Source organism: Hippoglossus hippoglossus, chromosome 5 (assembly GCF_009819705.1).
Source record: "Hippoglossus hippoglossus isolate fHipHip1 chromosome 5, fHipHip1.pri, whole genome shotgun sequence".
NCBI lineage: Eukaryota > Metazoa > Chordata > Actinopteri > Pleuronectiformes > Pleuronectidae > Hippoglossus > Hippoglossus hippoglossus.
The window spans coordinates 14,047,519-14,064,561 of NC_047155.1; the positions used below are offsets into that span (position 1 = coordinate 14,047,519).

General features: G+C 40.7%; 1 protein-coding gene across 8 annotated transcripts; it reads right to left on the reverse strand.

Annotated features, from left to right (window-relative positions):
* Positions 1-1,033: 1,033 nt before the first annotated feature.
* On the reverse strand, positions 1,034-16,419 carry tmcc1b (transmembrane and coiled-coil domain family 1b). Of its 8 annotated transcripts, none has more exons than XM_034586056.1 (8): positions 16,146-16,419; positions 12,228-12,389; positions 9,209-9,252; positions 7,700-7,965; positions 4,323-4,742; positions 2,704-3,188; positions 2,471-2,606; positions 1,034-2,394 (listed from the first exon to the last, which is right to left on the reverse strand). In XM_034586056.1, exons 4-8 carry the CDS (start codon positions 7,919-7,921, stop codon positions 2,080-2,082), a joined length of 1,578 nt encoding a protein of 525 aa, XP_034441947.1. In that variant the 5' UTR covers positions 7,922-7,965; positions 9,209-9,252; positions 12,228-12,389; positions 16,146-16,419; the 3' UTR covers positions 1,034-2,079. The 8 variants fall into 8 exon arrangements, with proteins under 8 accessions (XP_034441947.1, XP_034441942.1, XP_034441943.1 ...); XM_034586051.1 differs by having other exon boundaries at positions 7,700-8,484; XM_034586052.1 differs by having other exon boundaries at positions 7,700-8,484; positions 15,836-16,153.
* Between the last annotated feature and the right edge of the window lie 624 nt (positions 16,420-17,043).

Genomic DNA, 17,043 nt, shown 5'->3' on the forward strand with positions numbered 1-17,043 from the left:
AGCTAATACAGTCCATGATTCATACAGTGAGCTGTCACTGTATATCTAAACTAAATTAAATAAACTTCACATTCCTAAATAAAATACTTATAATTAACTTATAATTGTTATCAATAAAATGTTAATGTTAGAATAAAGGAAATGGAAATAAAATATCCTGTTTACCTGCAGTAAACCCACACGTTCATGTCTGTCCACAATTATCTCCTCTCAGGCCTGTGTGAGATCTCAGACTGAAATTCACTGACCCTCCTGTCAGCTTTGTTCAACCTGTTCACAAACCGTTTCCTGATAGAAGATTCTTCTGTGCCTTCTTCTGGTTTTTCACCCATCTGCTGGTTGCTTGGTTGGTTGGTTTCTCAGCAGGACACAAAAACTACTGAGCACATTTCAATGAAACTTGGTAGAAGGAGGGGACATCTCAAATTTCTCAGAGAACAATACATGGATCTCGATGAAGAAGCAGGCATATTTAAGGATTTTATGTATGAGTGTGTGCAAGGGACTGTTGGGCCTTGGCGGAGGAATGCACTCTACATGCCAATCTAGCTGTAGATGATTTAGCCACTTTGTTGTTTTCCTTAGTCTACTGCCCTCATTAAATGGTGTGGATTAAATAATAGAAACATCTGTCAGTATACTGCACAATTCAGAAACACCACAAACTGCAGCGTCCAAAATGATTGTTGAATCAACAACTCTCTTTAGCACTTTTAGCTATAGTTGTACCTAATAGACTTCGAGGTGTTAGTGTGTGTATTTTTGTCGCTGGTTTGCGAGGAGGATGATGTTTAAAATTGTGCTACTGTTATTTTTTCCGAGTGCTACTCTCATGACCTTAAGTCACATTTAAGCTCTATTACATTCATGTTTGCAAGTTTTTGGATATGTGAGTGTGTAGGGAAAGTGGTCTACAAGTTTACTGCAACAACTCTTAAATACAGCACACTGCATACATATGGCTGATATATGTGCCCCTGTTTGTTTGTATTATACTGTGCCACTTCAAGACATTGGAGACAAACACAAGTTATACTTTCAATATCACCTTTTGAAACAGCAAATTTATTTGTTTGTTAAAAAATAAAAAAATCAACTAAAAAGTATTACTATTTCATTGTCACTAACAGAAACAGTACGGAAGCACTGATTCTTTGAGCACTTAAACCGCTCTTCAAGTATGTAATTCAGTTCATAGATTATTCTTCTTCAGTGGAAACGCCACCAGGAAAGTAGGATCCAGTCGCCCTGGAGGGCAGGGTCGCAACTCCAATAGGTTGATAAGTCATTTCCTGGTTGTGGCAGAACCAGTGTTATTGACTTCACACATCCCAAAAGATACAAGTCAAGAAAGCACTACTATTTGATCCAGTGAAGTCTGAGCACCCGAATCTTCAGAGTGAAGTGAGCACGAAGAGGAAGAGTTGGTCACACAAGCTTAAATTTTGAAAGACTGAGTAGTAGAGGAAAGAAAGGGCAGAGTAAAAAAAAAAAAACTGAATGGCAAGACCAGAAGAGAGAGAACTTACAAAAAGAAAATGTGGACAACTAACTTAGCAGAACACTGTCATGTCATTAGAGTTAAAAGAAATTTCAAAAGCCATCAATTAGCTGTATTAAAAATAGCAGTGACTTCAAAACAATACCCATTAAAATCGGCTCAAAAGTAATAAAACTCTGAATTACAATTTCTTCTGTGGAGAAACGATGCAAAGTTTTCCACATGTAAACAAATTCACTGAGAAGAGAGAAATCAAGTGTGCGGTCCTCTCAGCCCCTCCTTCAACTACGACCCATTCATCCTTCCAGTATGCGCCAGTGTCACAACTGCACCACAAAGTCAATTCCAAACATCCAACCATTCCTCCCGTTATCCTGTTTTATTCTTCTCAAAAAAACTCCTCGAAAAAAGTGACAAAGTGACGAACCTCTGATGCAATCCTGCTGAGTGTTTTGAGAATTTGCAGAATGAGAAGAAAAGGTAGGACGATTGAGATTCAACTCCCTGTATGGGTCAGTGTGCACATCAGCCCCAAACCCTCTGTCCCTTCATCATATAAATAAGCCTGTCCCAGCCGGTCATCTGGGGTGCAGGAGAAAGCGATGCAGATACTCTGAAATGGCATCCCAGTGCCTCCAGAGGAAGGCGAGGAGGATTACGAGGAGCAGCGTGGAAAGCATGCGGCTTCGAGTCTTCATTAAGGGGACGACACAGTTCGCCACAGTGGACACAAACACCAAAAGGACTGCCATGACCGTTAGCAGCACATTGATTAGTTTCCCAAGAAGATTCTGCGCTGTGCCATTCTCCAGACCCTCCAGCTGCACCACCTGCTGCTGCTGCTGCTGCAGCTCCATCTTGGAGATACGTGTCTGACATGCCTCCAGCGCCTCCTGCAGGTCAGAGGCAAAACTGTCAGTGAAATGGCCGTGATGATAAACACATTGCATTAATTCTGGCGAGGCTTACCTGAATGTCCCTCACTCTTTCATAAGATTGATAAGCAATCTTCTCCTCCATGCTGGCTAGTTCCTGTTTCAAGTTCAGAATTTCATTCTGGTGCAGCTCTGTTAAGTCATTGAGTTGCTCTTCTAAACGTTCACACCTGCAAAGTAGTGAAAACAACAGCACATCATGAACAGAACATTTTCTTCTACCGCACAGACCTACTTTACTACAGCAAACAGGATATGATATGCTACCTGTATCGTTCCTCTTGCAGGGACTCCATGATCATCGTATTGTCCCGCTGATAGTGGGCTTTTAAGTTTTCAAAGGACTCCTCAAGTCGACCTTGATTTTCCCGGAGTTCTTGAATCTCATGGAGAACAGCATCAAAGCCTGAGGCCTGGCCATGTTCGAGGGTATTGCCCTTGGAGCTAGAGGGGCCTCCAGGGGCTCCAGTCGTGCTATTGGCTCCTGCAGATCCAGACGTAGCGCTCGAACAGTCATCGTCGCTGCCATACTTCGGACTGGACTGCAACTGTCCAGTCCCAAGGATCCTTGTTGCCCCAGGACCAACAGCTTCATCTCCCTGGGTTTCATCCAAAGAGTCCTTCAGGCCTGCAATGTTGTCGGCGCTGCCAAACTTGTTACGGATGAGGGAAGCGATTTCTCTTGGCTTGGACACCACAGCTCCGGCTGCAGAATGAGTGGCCTGCGAGAAGCTGGACAAGCCGCCGGTAACCTGTAACCAGCGAGAACAAGTCCAGTCTGTATGTGACATTTGGTTTAACTGCTGTAAATGGGTGAAATAGGCGGAAAACGTCCCAGGACAATATTTTGGATGAGATGCAAATGTCCCAATAGGCTTCATGTCACTACTCTACTGATCAGGACTATCTGAATGTTGATGTTGAATCAATATTCAGCTGACAGTATTCAGGTCTTACAATGCATCTCTATAAGGTCAACTGGCGCAAGCTGCATTGGAAAAATGAAAAGTAAAAGATACAAGATGGGCTCACTACTATACAAATTAACCTTCTGTGGTAGCCACTTATTTATATGCTGCCATTTCTAACTTTTAGCACTCTGTGTGATGTGATGTGATGTGAGCACTAAACCTCTAATCTGATTTCTGGGATCAGAAACTGGGTGGAAGGAAAAGTCCTGATCTTAAATAATGATTGACAAGCTGTGATAAAGGTTCATGATCCTGAATACTTATATGGTTGGTACATGGAAATGATGCAGCTCATTTTTAATCAATCCACCTCTATATTTCCTTCTGTCAAGCTTTTTCCAATATGCCAGCGTTAGCCAACAACTTCTTGGGCTGCTGATAAAATGTATATCATAATTATGTACAGATGTCTGAGCTCAGTACAAAAATATGAACAACATACGAAGAGATTAGTGCCACATTACTGAGATTTAACATGTTCCCTCTTGTGGCTTCTGGTCACCAACCTTTTCTTCAAAAATGTAAAAATGTTACTCAGCAGACGAGACAGAAGTCTACAGGGCTTTCAGCACAGAAGAAACGCCATTGACTTCCAATATGTTAGAAAGATGTCAGAAGTGCTCTTACATGCGCCACTAACACATCTCAATAAGTCAGCATGAGAATATGTGTCATACTGGCCCATCTACATCCAATGCGGCTATGATTTATTTCATTAGTTACACTTAGGCAAGTTGCTATCTTGAATTTAACTAAATATATTGATTTAGATTACACATTTTTTAAACTTTGTTTTAAAAGGGATATTACACGTGTAACCTTTTTTCAGTAAAATGGCATAAATCCTTTTCTATAATGCTATGAGAGTGGATTTTGGCAGTAAAGAATAATGAAGGCGTCAGTATAAAAACACACCTTGGCTCCAACGTCTTTCAGCCCTTGGTGCATGTCTCGGAAAACGTCTTTGGGCTGCCGGGGGATGCCGTTGTGCTCCACCTCTCGGAGCTTCCGGTGATAGTGCTCCAGCTTCCTCTGCAGTTGCTGGATGGTCTGAGCGGACTTTTGGTTCTTCTTCTCAAACACCTGTTTGATGCGTGCACTCTGTTGTTTGTCTGCGTTGTTGGCGAGTTTCAGGTATTCGGCCACGTTGTCATCGCGCGCCGTTTGTTCAATCTTGATTTGTTCTGTGAGCTTGAGGATCTTCTGTTGGAGTTGCGCGATGGCCTGCTTAGTTCGCTGGGGGTCTGGGGTACTGTCAACTACATCGTAACCGTCTGCGCCGTAGGGGAGGGCGTTGGGCGACACAGCGAGGCCCGATCCATCATAACGATCCAGCTGTTGAAATAAATAAAGAGACCAATAGATCACAAATCTGAAAAAAATTACTACATGTATTATAAGTTCATAATAATAAAAAAATCTAAAATTACATTGTTATTTGATGTCATCATGTCATCAATCACCTCTTATGAAAACTTAATGTCAGCCTTTGACATTATCACCTCATTAACACCTCAATTGAAACAGTTTGTATACTGTGATGTAATGGTCTGATTAAAGACTGTGTTCCCTGTTCAATTTCAATGTAAATTTTCTAGAAAGTATCAAATGTCATCTTATTATACTTAACTTGAATGTAACTACACATTCACAACAGTAGATGGTGCAGGTAAAGCAGCAGTTCCCTATTGATGGTCAGTTCAGCTCCAGTTCCAGGAGATGTGAATGTAAAAATACATTGACTAATTGTAGCCGAGTTAACTTAGGCTTCTAATGGAGTTATGCCATCGATTAAAAATGTTCCCCTCAGGGGGATGTTTTCTTACAAAGTCCAGGCCAATCCACTTGATGCCCTGAGGCCCACACTGAGAAGAAAGGTAATTATTAAACTTTGGTCATTAACACAAAATGAATCAACCCAATCATAAGAGAGACCAGCCCCTACTGTAATGTGCAATGGAGTAGAAAGTTATGTTGTCTGATTGAGTACAAAAGGGGGAGATTACAATTCAAAATCTAAACTGTGTAGCTTTGCTCTAACACCAACTGCAGCTGTGACAGGATATGCAATAATGAAAACAACTGGGTTCTCCAATCTTGAGACTTAGGGTGTCAAGCATCTTGGGTGAACAAGTAGCTGTGACAAGCTGTGGCTTGTGATCAGGTTGGTGTGGTTTTCATTTCCCCTCAGTTTTCTTAGTGATTATTTACAACAGCATCAATGCCACAGTACCTAAAGACAGGAAAAATAAGGACCGTCAAGAGGGGTTTCATTTTTCACGATTCAAGCCCCCGATCAGCAGTTTCTGGGCGTTTTTTTTGGCTTCTGTTAAATTTATATTAACTGTGGGTTCATTTTTCACTGCAATATAAGGTCCTGCACCTCAATAGAAACAGCACAACCATGACTGGAAGTACAGCGAACTCTAAATCAAATTTTTTGATATTATAGTGCCATAAATGACAAACAAAATCTAAATTTGCCTAAATTCATTCTACAAAAGTTTTTAAAAAAAATGAATCTGGTAAAACATAAACAGAGGTTAGGAATATATATATATTTTTAAAGATAATATGTTTTTTGAGTGGCCCACAGGTGTTTGCGGTTTAGGATGTTAAAATAAGTTTGTTGAAAGGTCAAGCAAACAGCAAATAAGACAATTAATGCTCTGAGATGACTTCTCTGTACCAATTGGAAGCTGTCTACCTTGGCATCAGCTGTTGAGTAGCAATAAATGGATCTCAGCTGAGAAGTGCCAATTACAAATTAACAGGTCAAAAGGTTTTTACAAGATTAGCGGCACAGTGCAATGTTTGCAACCTGCTTAGAATACCTGTTAATTAAACTCCATTCCACACACTGCGGAGTAACCAGTATTTATGACGTCTACTTCCTTATGTTTGATCATTCCAGATATTCTCTTGTTATACAGCTAGTATCTGACCTTTTAAATTTCACTGATAATAACATTAGAGATATTGTTTACAGATTCATATGAACATTCAGAGTCAAACAACAACAAAAAACAAGTTTAAGATTGCTTATCCTTGCGAGCCTTATCTGACCTGAAGTACACTCAGACAGCCAAAGCTAAAATTAGAAAGGCTTAAAGCTCATAGTGACAACCACTCAAAGGCAATCTCTGACCTACCACCGCTGACAGTTTATCTCCCCATTCACAGGTTCATCCTGGAACATCGGAACCAGTAACAGCCTTTTAACCCCTTGACACACAAAGTTTCAGTTTTTATTTTCTATCTTTGCAGTGAATTTCATGATTCAATATTTCAGGTATTTCCCAATTAACTTGTTTTTGATCATCCAAATCCTTTTGTATCACTACCGATCTAATGCACAACAAAGGTCAACAATTACCCGTATTCATTTCCTGTGTTATTTCATGCACAAGTGTTTATTGCTATATTTTTTAAATAAATGTATTTTATCATTTAATATTCTAAGTATTCATTAAATATCTTGTTTTTGATTACCACAAATCATAATTTCCCTTTTTCCTTTCTTACTTTATAAACAAACGTAAATTTTGTATTTCTAAATCACTTTTAAACACATGGGTCAAAATGACCCTTAACAGTATGTACTCACTACGGAGCACCTACTATTCAATTCACACAGCTGCTTTTGCACATCTGATGCATGTAAGTCTGATTTTACAATCCATTACTATTGAGAAAGAGAAACATGTACAATACTAACTAGCTGTTAGCTAGCTAGCTTATTTTCTGGCTAGTTAACCATAGCTAGATCAACAAAATAAAATTTGAAATATAACATATTTAATAGACTGATCGATATGCATTTGAAAATATGCTTTTGATTTTCTTTATCCAGAGTGTTAGTATGGCTGGTTGCAATCATTTCAGAATTAGGGTTGACATATTCATAATGATGCTGTATGAGGAACAGGATGAGGAAAATGAGGAGGCAATTCTTGGTCTTGATTTAAGTCTGAAATCTCTGATGCTGAGGACCTAGACTATGTTCTACAGGATCAAGCTGGAGTTGTGGGTGTGTCTTAGAATCCAGCTCTCCTAAATGAAGAAGGCTCCGTTGATGTCATCAAAGAGGTCAACTTGTGTTGAGTTATGTTATCTATTTTCACTATTTTCTGATATTTTGTAGCCAACACAATAAAAATAAGAAAAACTATCTGCAGATTAGGCCGAAACGAAAGGAGTAGTGAATGTTGTTGTAGCTCTATTTATAACACGGAAATCACCCAGTGAGTCATTGGCATCAAGAAGGGAATTTCTTCCTCTGAAGAACTCACCTTGTCAGGCTCCTCGGTGGAGTGGTAACCAGAAGTCAGCAGCATGTCAGCTAATGCTGGGCTGCTAGGTGTGTCTGTGGTCGAGGAGGAGCGTGGGCGTCCAGCCTGCAGCAGGGCCTCGTGGGTGCTGCGCCTGTGGATCTGGGGGCTCCCTTTTTGGGGAGCATCCCCCACACCCCCAGCTTTGCTGCGGCGGCTCTGCAGGCTGGTGCCTCGCTTCATGATGGGTGGAGCACCTCGGATCTGCAGCAGAACACGGCTCAGAGCTGCAGGAGGGGCGGAAGCGGCAGGGTTGTCAGAATCCACAGGGAGGGCCGAGGATGCAGGAGCATCCCCTACTTCTGACACTACATCAGTGGGCTCGGAGGGAGGGGCGCCTGCGCAGGACAAGGCGGAGTCATGTGGGGAAACGGAGGAGCGTCGGCGCTGTGGCTGGAAGAAGTGCTTCAGGCCATGGCCCAACGCTCCCATGTTCTCCAGGGCATTATGGGTGATTTTGGACAAGCCGTGCTCTGACTCCGACGCCCTCCTGCCCACCTCCAGCTCCGCTCGGCCTCCTGTGTCCGGCTCATCTGGACTCTGTTCACTACTACCCTGCTCCATCAGAGACCTCCAGTTTCACAGTGAGGTTCTACTGGGGGGTGCAGGGAATAGCTGCACCCCGATGACACCGCCCCCCACCCCCCCTGAGAGGCTGGTTGAAAGCCGGGAAGCAGAGGGGATGGTGCTCAGTTGGGCCTTTTGAGTGGGCATGCATCTGTGGCTTGACTCAATGTCATGCTTGTCTACCACAAAAGGAAAATAAAATGGATTATGACATGCAGCAGTGAGTGACGAACATAAAAAACAGCAGCAGCAGAATATAAACAAACACTAAGCAACTTAAACTGGGTTGGCACAGACGTGACCACTTTTTCAGCAAAATATGAGATGTTTCTTGATAATTCTTAATAATTACACTAGGTATCCATTTTAGCAGATGGCATGTCTGACAGTGCCAACCCAGGGCTGCAAAAACCAAAATCTACAAAATAAACAAGCTTTTGAGAACAGTTTCTGAAATGTTGAAATTTGAAAACCTTTGGCGTTTTGTGAAATCTCATTTCATTGTTTTATTCTGAGCTCAGTTGTACAAAAGCTCTCAAGATAGTTGAATAACTACATTTCAGAAAGTATGTATCATGAAGATGAACAGAATCAACATAACGGAGTGCTTACGTGGTGCTAACAAAAAGATTGTGAAAACTGTAAATGAAATTATAAATGGAAAGCGATTGTTGTGTCATTCTCATCTGATTAAGATCCAGAGCCTTCACCTCTTTGCATTTCATTTCATAACAAGGATCACTTCTGTAATGTAAAAAACCATTCCAAGTCTTTACCTCGCTAATGACAGCTAACATATATAAAACCCTTTTAGTTGACCGATGTGTAATGAGACAGAAAGAAAGAAGGAAGGAAAGAAAGAAAGAAAGAAAGAAAGAAAGAAAGAAAGAGGTGAGAGCTTACCATCAGCCCCGCCTTTCCTCTTCTGACTCACAAAGCAGGATCGACTAAATGAAGCGGAAACATAAACAAAAAACTATAAATAAAATGCTCCATACAAAAGAGAAGGAAAACAGGTCAAATACAGGCATCACCCAGACATTTACAGACTTGAACACGCCATCAACTGAGCAATAACTTGTAATAATGGATATGTAAAAGGAATCCTGCATCAAATGAGACTTAAAAGCTTCTAAACATGCTGACGTTAAGAAACTGGAGCTTTGTTTAAAAAGATAAGAGCCAGCAGTAAGTGGTACCTGCCTGGAAACTATAAAAGCACAAATAATGCTTACATGACATTACACTGTTTAAGTAATGAAATCAGTTGTATATAGAAAGACACATGACAAAACATGGCTCACACATGGATCAACGCGTTCGACCATTTTTCATTTATGATGATGTCTCACACGATTAAATGTACATCAGCATAAAAATAGCTCACAGTACCTAACATGAAAAACCCACATTGAAGACACTGATCTGATTTTGGCTAAAATTTATTATTTTGAATGAATGAATTTTAAGGCCACTTAAAAAGAAAAATCTGAAATTCAGGGAATAAGGTCCTAATTTTACTAGTATAAAGTTATATTATGTATTGAAGTTGTAATTTTAGGCTATATATCAGTATCAGAATGTTTGGTAGTGATGCTATTGTTAGTTACATCTTTGTGATTTTCACAGAGGTTCATAGTTACTCAAGAGACAGTGAGATTGGTTCAAGATTTTGGATCCTTAAAAAATGAAATATTATGACTTTTCTTATTAAATATGACTTTATTCTTGTAATACTTTGACCCTATTCTAAAAATAATCCTCAATAAAGCCAAAATACTCAATTTTGAACCCAGTTGCATGGTTATTGATACAATCTTTGTTTAATAAGTTATACAACAATGAAACTAAAAGCTTTAAAACCAGTGTTCAAGCACAGTGATTTCTCATGCCAGTGACATCTAGAGCTCCACTGGTTCTGCTGTGTCTCTGCACGCTTCACTCACATGGAATCAAACCACAAACATTGACTTTACACTGGTTTTCAGCAGCAGTAAAGCATAAATTGGAAGGTTTTTGGAAGGAGGGATTTTGTTTGCACAGTATGTGTCCTAAATTACATACTTGCATTGTTAAACCTAAATTACACTTATTAATACTAAGCAGAAATAACAAACTCCACAAAATTTTGCAGAACATTATCAACTGGAAAGCTCCTTAAAAGCTTTTCATAATGACTAGAATAAAACAATTTCTGATTTACTCTCACTTTAATGTCAAAGCACCCACATAGTCTATAGTCTAAGACACAAGTTGGACGTGTTACATGTTTTCCTGAACCCTAGATAAAATAACCAAAGCACAAAGTGGTGGACCTGACAGACAGACGTAAAAAGACTGCACGAGTCAGCAGAGCAACTAAACATCACTTAACAAGCCAGCAGCAGAGTCTCTCAACACAAACACAATGAACTGCTCCATTAGTGACACATAGTGACTCAGTGCTGGTCCTGCTGTTAGAAAGCCCTTAGTTAAAGGGTAGCTGGTAGAACAGCAGGCCTCCTCTGTGGAGCCGCTCTCAGTGCAGACTGTGCTCTCAGGTCATCTCCACTGTCAGACAAGGAAAGGACAGGTGTTTTTTCTTCTCTCGTCGTTTAGAGGAAGTTCTCAGTGGTTTTACCACAGCATCGTAAGGAGGTATAACACATAACTGATCAACCTCAGACTTTTTTTTTATTTTGCTGTTTCTCAAGTGTTTGTCATTCTCTGCTCATAAAAAAACAGTTTGAAGCCACATCCTCCGCTTAGTGGCATAAATGACATGACATTTATCGTAATATTAATTTCTTTATCACAATTTTGAGCCACATTGCCTACCCCTATGCGATTGGGTAATCATGTTATGTACTACATAACAGAACAGGACAGACAAACATTTAGGGAATTGATTGGTTTTATGTTATGTGAAAAGATTATTGAATAAAAATACATAATATAATTGCTTCCACTAGAAGTCTAAACAATATTATTTTGTATTTTTTGTGTGCATTTCTTGTCTTGACAGTGGAGCTGATTTGAGAGCAGAGTCTGCAGTGGAACGGATCCCACTGTGGAGGCCCGGTGGCCGACTAAATAGTATCCTACCCATGTTCCTGCTGATCAACATGCTTGTACAAAGAATAACTAATTTTAAATAGATTTATTCATGTTTAAATTGATGTTTTAGCATCCACCTACTACTATTACGTTCATTCATCAGCATCAATATATTTGTTGACACATTAGCGCAAACCATGATGTAATTACATAGAAAAATATGATTATATCACTAACCTTCATCTACTGGTGCCTCTCATAGAAAAAAGAATTGCTCTCTAACCACATTTCCTGATTATGAATCACTGATTAAGTCCACACAGTCAACTCAGTGCTTTGTAAGCTCAAGATAAGGCAAAGGAACAAAGGTTGTGCAGAGACATCAAACCACATCCTTTAACTATAACGAAAGGACAGCGGTGTCTGACACCTCAAGGCTGAGGGCAAAGTGTTCTCTCGCAAATGGGTCAGCCGACATTCGCCTATCACTCTCTGTACATGCAGCGTGTTTCAAGGTCACGCCATCTTCTTAGTGTTGTGCATGTCTAGGGGCATTTAGGCTTTTACGTGCATTCAAGACACGTTGCTACAGCACAGGTCGGCCTATATGTATCAAACCTGTACTCCTACATTGTCCTATAGCAGTCATAAGTTTGTGACTTTTGTTTTGTCTCTTGCATATGAAAATGTAAGGGAAAATGTATTTATTATTTATCTGATTTAAATTGATAAATTCTAATAGTATAGTAGCCTATATATTGTAACATATACAGAGTAATGTCAATAATATTGTTCAGCAACAATATGATCAAGTAAAATGAAGCAAGCTTTTATTATGATAAAGGGATGCTAAACACAGCAAGAATCCATCTTCAGACAAACATACCTCTGTATGTGGTCATCAGCAGATGAAGTGTGGGTCTATTAACACAGGAAAGGGCTTAGTAATCCAAGCAAATTCCCTGCACCACGCTCTCTGGGTAATTCTAATGAGATAGCTGTCAAACTTTAGTCAGCTGTTTCCAAGGACATTTAGGAAAATCACATGCTGCAAAGAAAAAAACAGAAAAGAGAAAAACTTGAGGGTGCAATACAGATAATTTCAAACATAAATAATCACAATAGCTTAAGTTTGTGTAGCACCTTCCGAGGTACCCAAGGCTGCTTTAAAGAGTGAAGAAAAAAGAAAATGAAACCATAAAATAAATAAATGAAAATAAAACAAATCACAGACAGAAGACAGTAAAAATGCGAGTAGGAGGGTAGACAAAGTATTCTAGATATGGTGATTCTGCACCATCTCTGTTAGCGCGACCAATGCTGAATGTTAAAGGTACCCTGAGGAGTCTTTACCCACTGGTGACACAGTCAAGCAATGTCTGTGTGGACCCTGGGCAGACGAGCTGTTGCACATGTGACAGCATACGGGGGCCGAAATACATGAAAGAAACCAGCACGTGTTCTGATGAGCAAGACATTATTTGAAAAGAGAAGTCCACTCTCTTCAACCCTCCGTCCAGCAGCAGGAGGTCGCTGATTGCAGCCCCAAACAGCAAACAGACAAACAGAGGGAAGTACGTTGAAAATAAACCAGTGATATTATGAGTTAACTCCACAGGGTACCTTACAGGTTAGATAAGTTAAAGAACCAGATCAGTAGGGTTTGCTCTCGACTTAAGATTGAATGTGTTCATATAACATTGCAGTAAACATCACCCCTACATTCAAATGAAAGAAGTTACAGAGTCTACATGAACAAAGCACATTGATCAAACAGACATTTAGGTTCAATGACAAGGGAAGTGATTAAAAAAACAACAAACAAGCTCACGCAAGTCTGAGGGTTCATAAATTAAATGGAAAAATGAAATGTGCTGTAATTCTGTACAGCGCAGGCCCCCAAGGCCTGTTAGCTTAATTAATTGTCTAATGTTAATTAATGCTGCCAAATAAGCCCCCCCCCCCCCCTCCTGAGGATATATGCAGGACATAATCTCACACAGCCACAGCTGGAATAAAATGGTTCAGTGTGATAATGTAACAACAGTTGGTTAACACAATATACAGTAGAAATAGTTTAACACAAAGATTCTGCATATTCTGCACTTCCTGTATATGACTGCCACCATCCTATTCAAGAACTGCTGTTGTTGCAAATAAGGTTCCTTATTGTTGAGGCAAGTCAGTAAAGAAAATACAAAGAGCTTTCTGTCAACATGCATGTTATATGATATTGGGATTTCTCAGCGTGTGACAGGTGCATCTAGTGTCTCCACACGTGGTGTCACTGTTCAAACATGACAGGCGGACACTGTGATGAAGTACATTACAAATCCTCGTCAGTAATTATGAGTTAAGTTGTGTTACTGCAAACAGTCTGAGCCCGAGCAGCTTAACGTTAGCTCGAGATAAGAGGAGGATGACATTAGCTCGCCGGCTAACTTCCGTAGGCCCGGTCTGTAACAAACACAACAGTAAGACATATTTGCTGAAAGTGTCAATGTAGTTTATCGCTAAATTGCGGGTTGTTGCGAATCGTCGTGTTAAATTAGGTGAGGATGAACCGCTGTGCTCAGTTTGATGGTTTCTCTGCCCCTCCAGCTGCTAGCACTACAGGCTAAGGCGGTGCACCGGAGGGCGTTCGTTTCACCTCGCGGTGCACACCGGTGCTGCGGAGCCGGGCGAGGTTACACTGCCGCGTTTTTCTTGATTTACAGAGGCATAAGTGCCTCACATTGATTGTAAAGAGACACAATGGCCTCCAGTTCCTCCACAGCCGCAGATATCAGCCCCTCTTCATATTTAAAGTGTGCTGTTTGAATACCCGCCCCCAGGCGAGGGGGGGGCACACCTGAAGCTATGAAAATGCTGAGCTGGCAAAACCATTAATGTACAATCTTAAACACACATTCCCTTATTACCACCTTGCTTACTGATTTTCAAAGATGCAAACACTAGGCTGATGAATGACAGTCCGTGCTTTACTAATCCACTGTGCTGCCAGGCTGTGGGACAGATCACCAAAACAAATCACCTTAGATTTACTGTAGCTGATGTATCACACATCCATGATGACCCCTCTGCTCTCTTTACATTACGTTCACTGGCTACTCCCAACGTTGCAGATTGGAACGCGTGAATCCACCACGTAATGTGATGTACATGTGAAAAGTTCTCTCGTACAATCAGGTAAATGAATGCTCAATAATGAGTCTCTTTGCCTGTTTAAAACAAATATTGATAAGCTTTATTATTGTATAGACTTTTTACATACTGTAACTCTTAATTGTATACTCTATTTTTGCATTTCTCTTTGCTATTGTCTTGATATATATATATATATATATATATATATATATATATATATATATATATATATATATATATATATATATATATATATATTCCTAGTTTTGGCTGAAGCGACTGTAACGGATCCCATTTCCCTCCCGGGGATCAATTAAGTATTTTTGATTCTGAGGCCAGTAAAATTAAAGTAATAGACCAGACTCAGGGATTTTGGTTGCTGTACTGTTTTTGGTTGCCATTACTCCCTATTACCTCTTTGACTATAAAACTGTGTGATAAAACTGTTTGAATTCTGAATCGTCATAACCAAATTTCATGCACACATTATTGACAGAGCCATGATAATAATGTGGCATCCTTTTGTCGTAACTAGTTCTTCTACAAACATTACATTCTACCAACTACCTCGAAACCCCTCCTGCAGCGACACAACACAGTCCTCAGGGTGTAGTTGCGATGTAGTGCAGCGCTGGGACCAGCTGCCTGATGGTCTGAGAAACGTCCCATCCATTGCAGTTTTTACAACCAAATTGAAATCTTCAGAATAAACCATTTGACAAGGTCAGGCTGTTATTCTATTTTATTCTACTTTTATTTCACACTGTTCTAATTTGTTGTTGTAAATTGATTTTCTCCCTCAACTCGTTTAATTCTTGTACAGATTTCAGTTGTATTTCCTTTACGTCTTTCAATCACTTTACCTCTTATTGTACTTTCTTTAAATTGTTGTACACTCTGCCTCCTGATTCTAAACTGGTTTCTTTTAAACACATCTCTTTATCGTCCCTGTACAGGACTTTTAATCTTCCTCCATGTATGTACCTTACAAATTAAACTTTCCTCACAGGTATGAGAGGCTCAATGTGAGAGTTTAGATTGGAGATGTGTTGCTGACCGTCTGTCCCACACCACCAGGCTTTAATCACACCTCAGGAGGCTTGTGTTGTGCTACAGCTCCTCCAGTGTAGGTTTGCACTAGACAACATCTCTCTTTCTATAGGTAACATCATCCAGTGCTTCCTGACGACAAGCCGCTCACAGTCAGCTGAGCGTACTGTAACTCATTTAGCATGTCCTGGTTTGACCGCTGTGGGATAATTAAATATGTACTTGTCAGACCTGGGTGTTGTCTCTGAAGTTGAACGCCAATTATATACAGCAATATTAAAAAAAAGCATCACTCACATGTAAATACACCTAACGTCGCCCACCCAGGCTGTCCAGACGATCAAAACAGGCGCTTACTCGCCATCCGTCCACTCAGACTGTCAGTTAGCATTCCGGCTAGCCTCCCAAGCTAATCAAAAAAAAAACAAAAAAAAACACATCTCCTCAGCCACGGCTCGCTTCAGGCGCCCGGGGCACCGCGACACAACCGTAAACCCCCGTCCGCAGACCGTGAGCCGCGCGCGGGCCGAGCGACGTGGACACGCGAGTCATTCAAAGAGCAGCTCGCGGAGGACGATATGCGAGTGTTTAGCCAGCGTGAACTTACATGGGCGCTGAGAGGATTGTGTTGATGACCGTTCATTTCTCCCGACGGCGGAACACTCCCACGGTGACGTCAAATAGCGTGCTCGACGTCAGAACAGCTGAGCGGCACCCAGGCACCTCGCCGGCCGCGCACATGACCGCGATGGGAGCGCGCAGGAGCCGGTCCGGTCGGTCGCGGTGTTTGTGAACTGGGTGTTCGCCTGCGGCTGTGTTTGCACGGAGGAGGCTGCGTGGGGATCCGGCGTCAGTCCGTAGATCGGCCCGCAGGCTGTTCAAATGTCGTATTCTGGTGGGGGGGGGAAATGTGTCGTACGTGAATAATATGTCTACAGTAAAAGAATGTTCTATAAGTGGATGAGACTTTCATAAAAAACAGCAAGTGTTTCAGACGAACGAAACGCGTATTGGCTGGGGGAATGTCACGTGAGAGGAGATGCGCGGAAGACGCACGCGCATGGTCCATATTCATCCTAATAGTAATATAAGAATCTATATTAGTTGAGCTGAAACCATTAATGCACCAGTGGATTTAAACAAAAACACATGATTCACTAATGTCGGGATTAAATAATAGATTAACAAAAAGCTTTTTAGACCTCTATTGTTGCATTTCAACCTCTGTACTAGGAACCTGAATTTTTGACAAGGGTCAAAATTCAACATTTAAGAAATAGTTTATACCCCCCAAAAAACTATACTCAAATGCAAAAAATTTAATAAAAAAAACTTTACCTGCATATTCATTTTTATTATACTTGCACTGTTGTCTCATATTGATATCAAGAAGTCACCCTTGGGCTCAAGGAAATTGCAATAGGCTCTTGTTGTGGTTTTATGTCAGAGGGCACCAAATTTGGAGATTTGGAGTGTTTAAGTCACAGCCCTGAATGTCCTTATTT

Coding starts and splice junctions, on each gene's coding strand:
- tmcc1b (XM_034586054.1), bottom strand. CDS start 8,302: ATGGAGCAGGGTAGTAGTGAACAGAGTCCAGATGAGCCGGACACAGGA. Junction 3,189..4,322: donor TGAAAGACGTTGGAGCCAAG/GTGTGTTTTTAT, acceptor CGCTGGTTACAG/GTTACCGGCGGCTTGTCCAG. Junction 2,607..2,703: donor CTGCAAGAGGAACGATACAG/GTAGCATATCAT, acceptor ACTACTTTGCAG/GTGTGAACGTTTAGAAGAGC.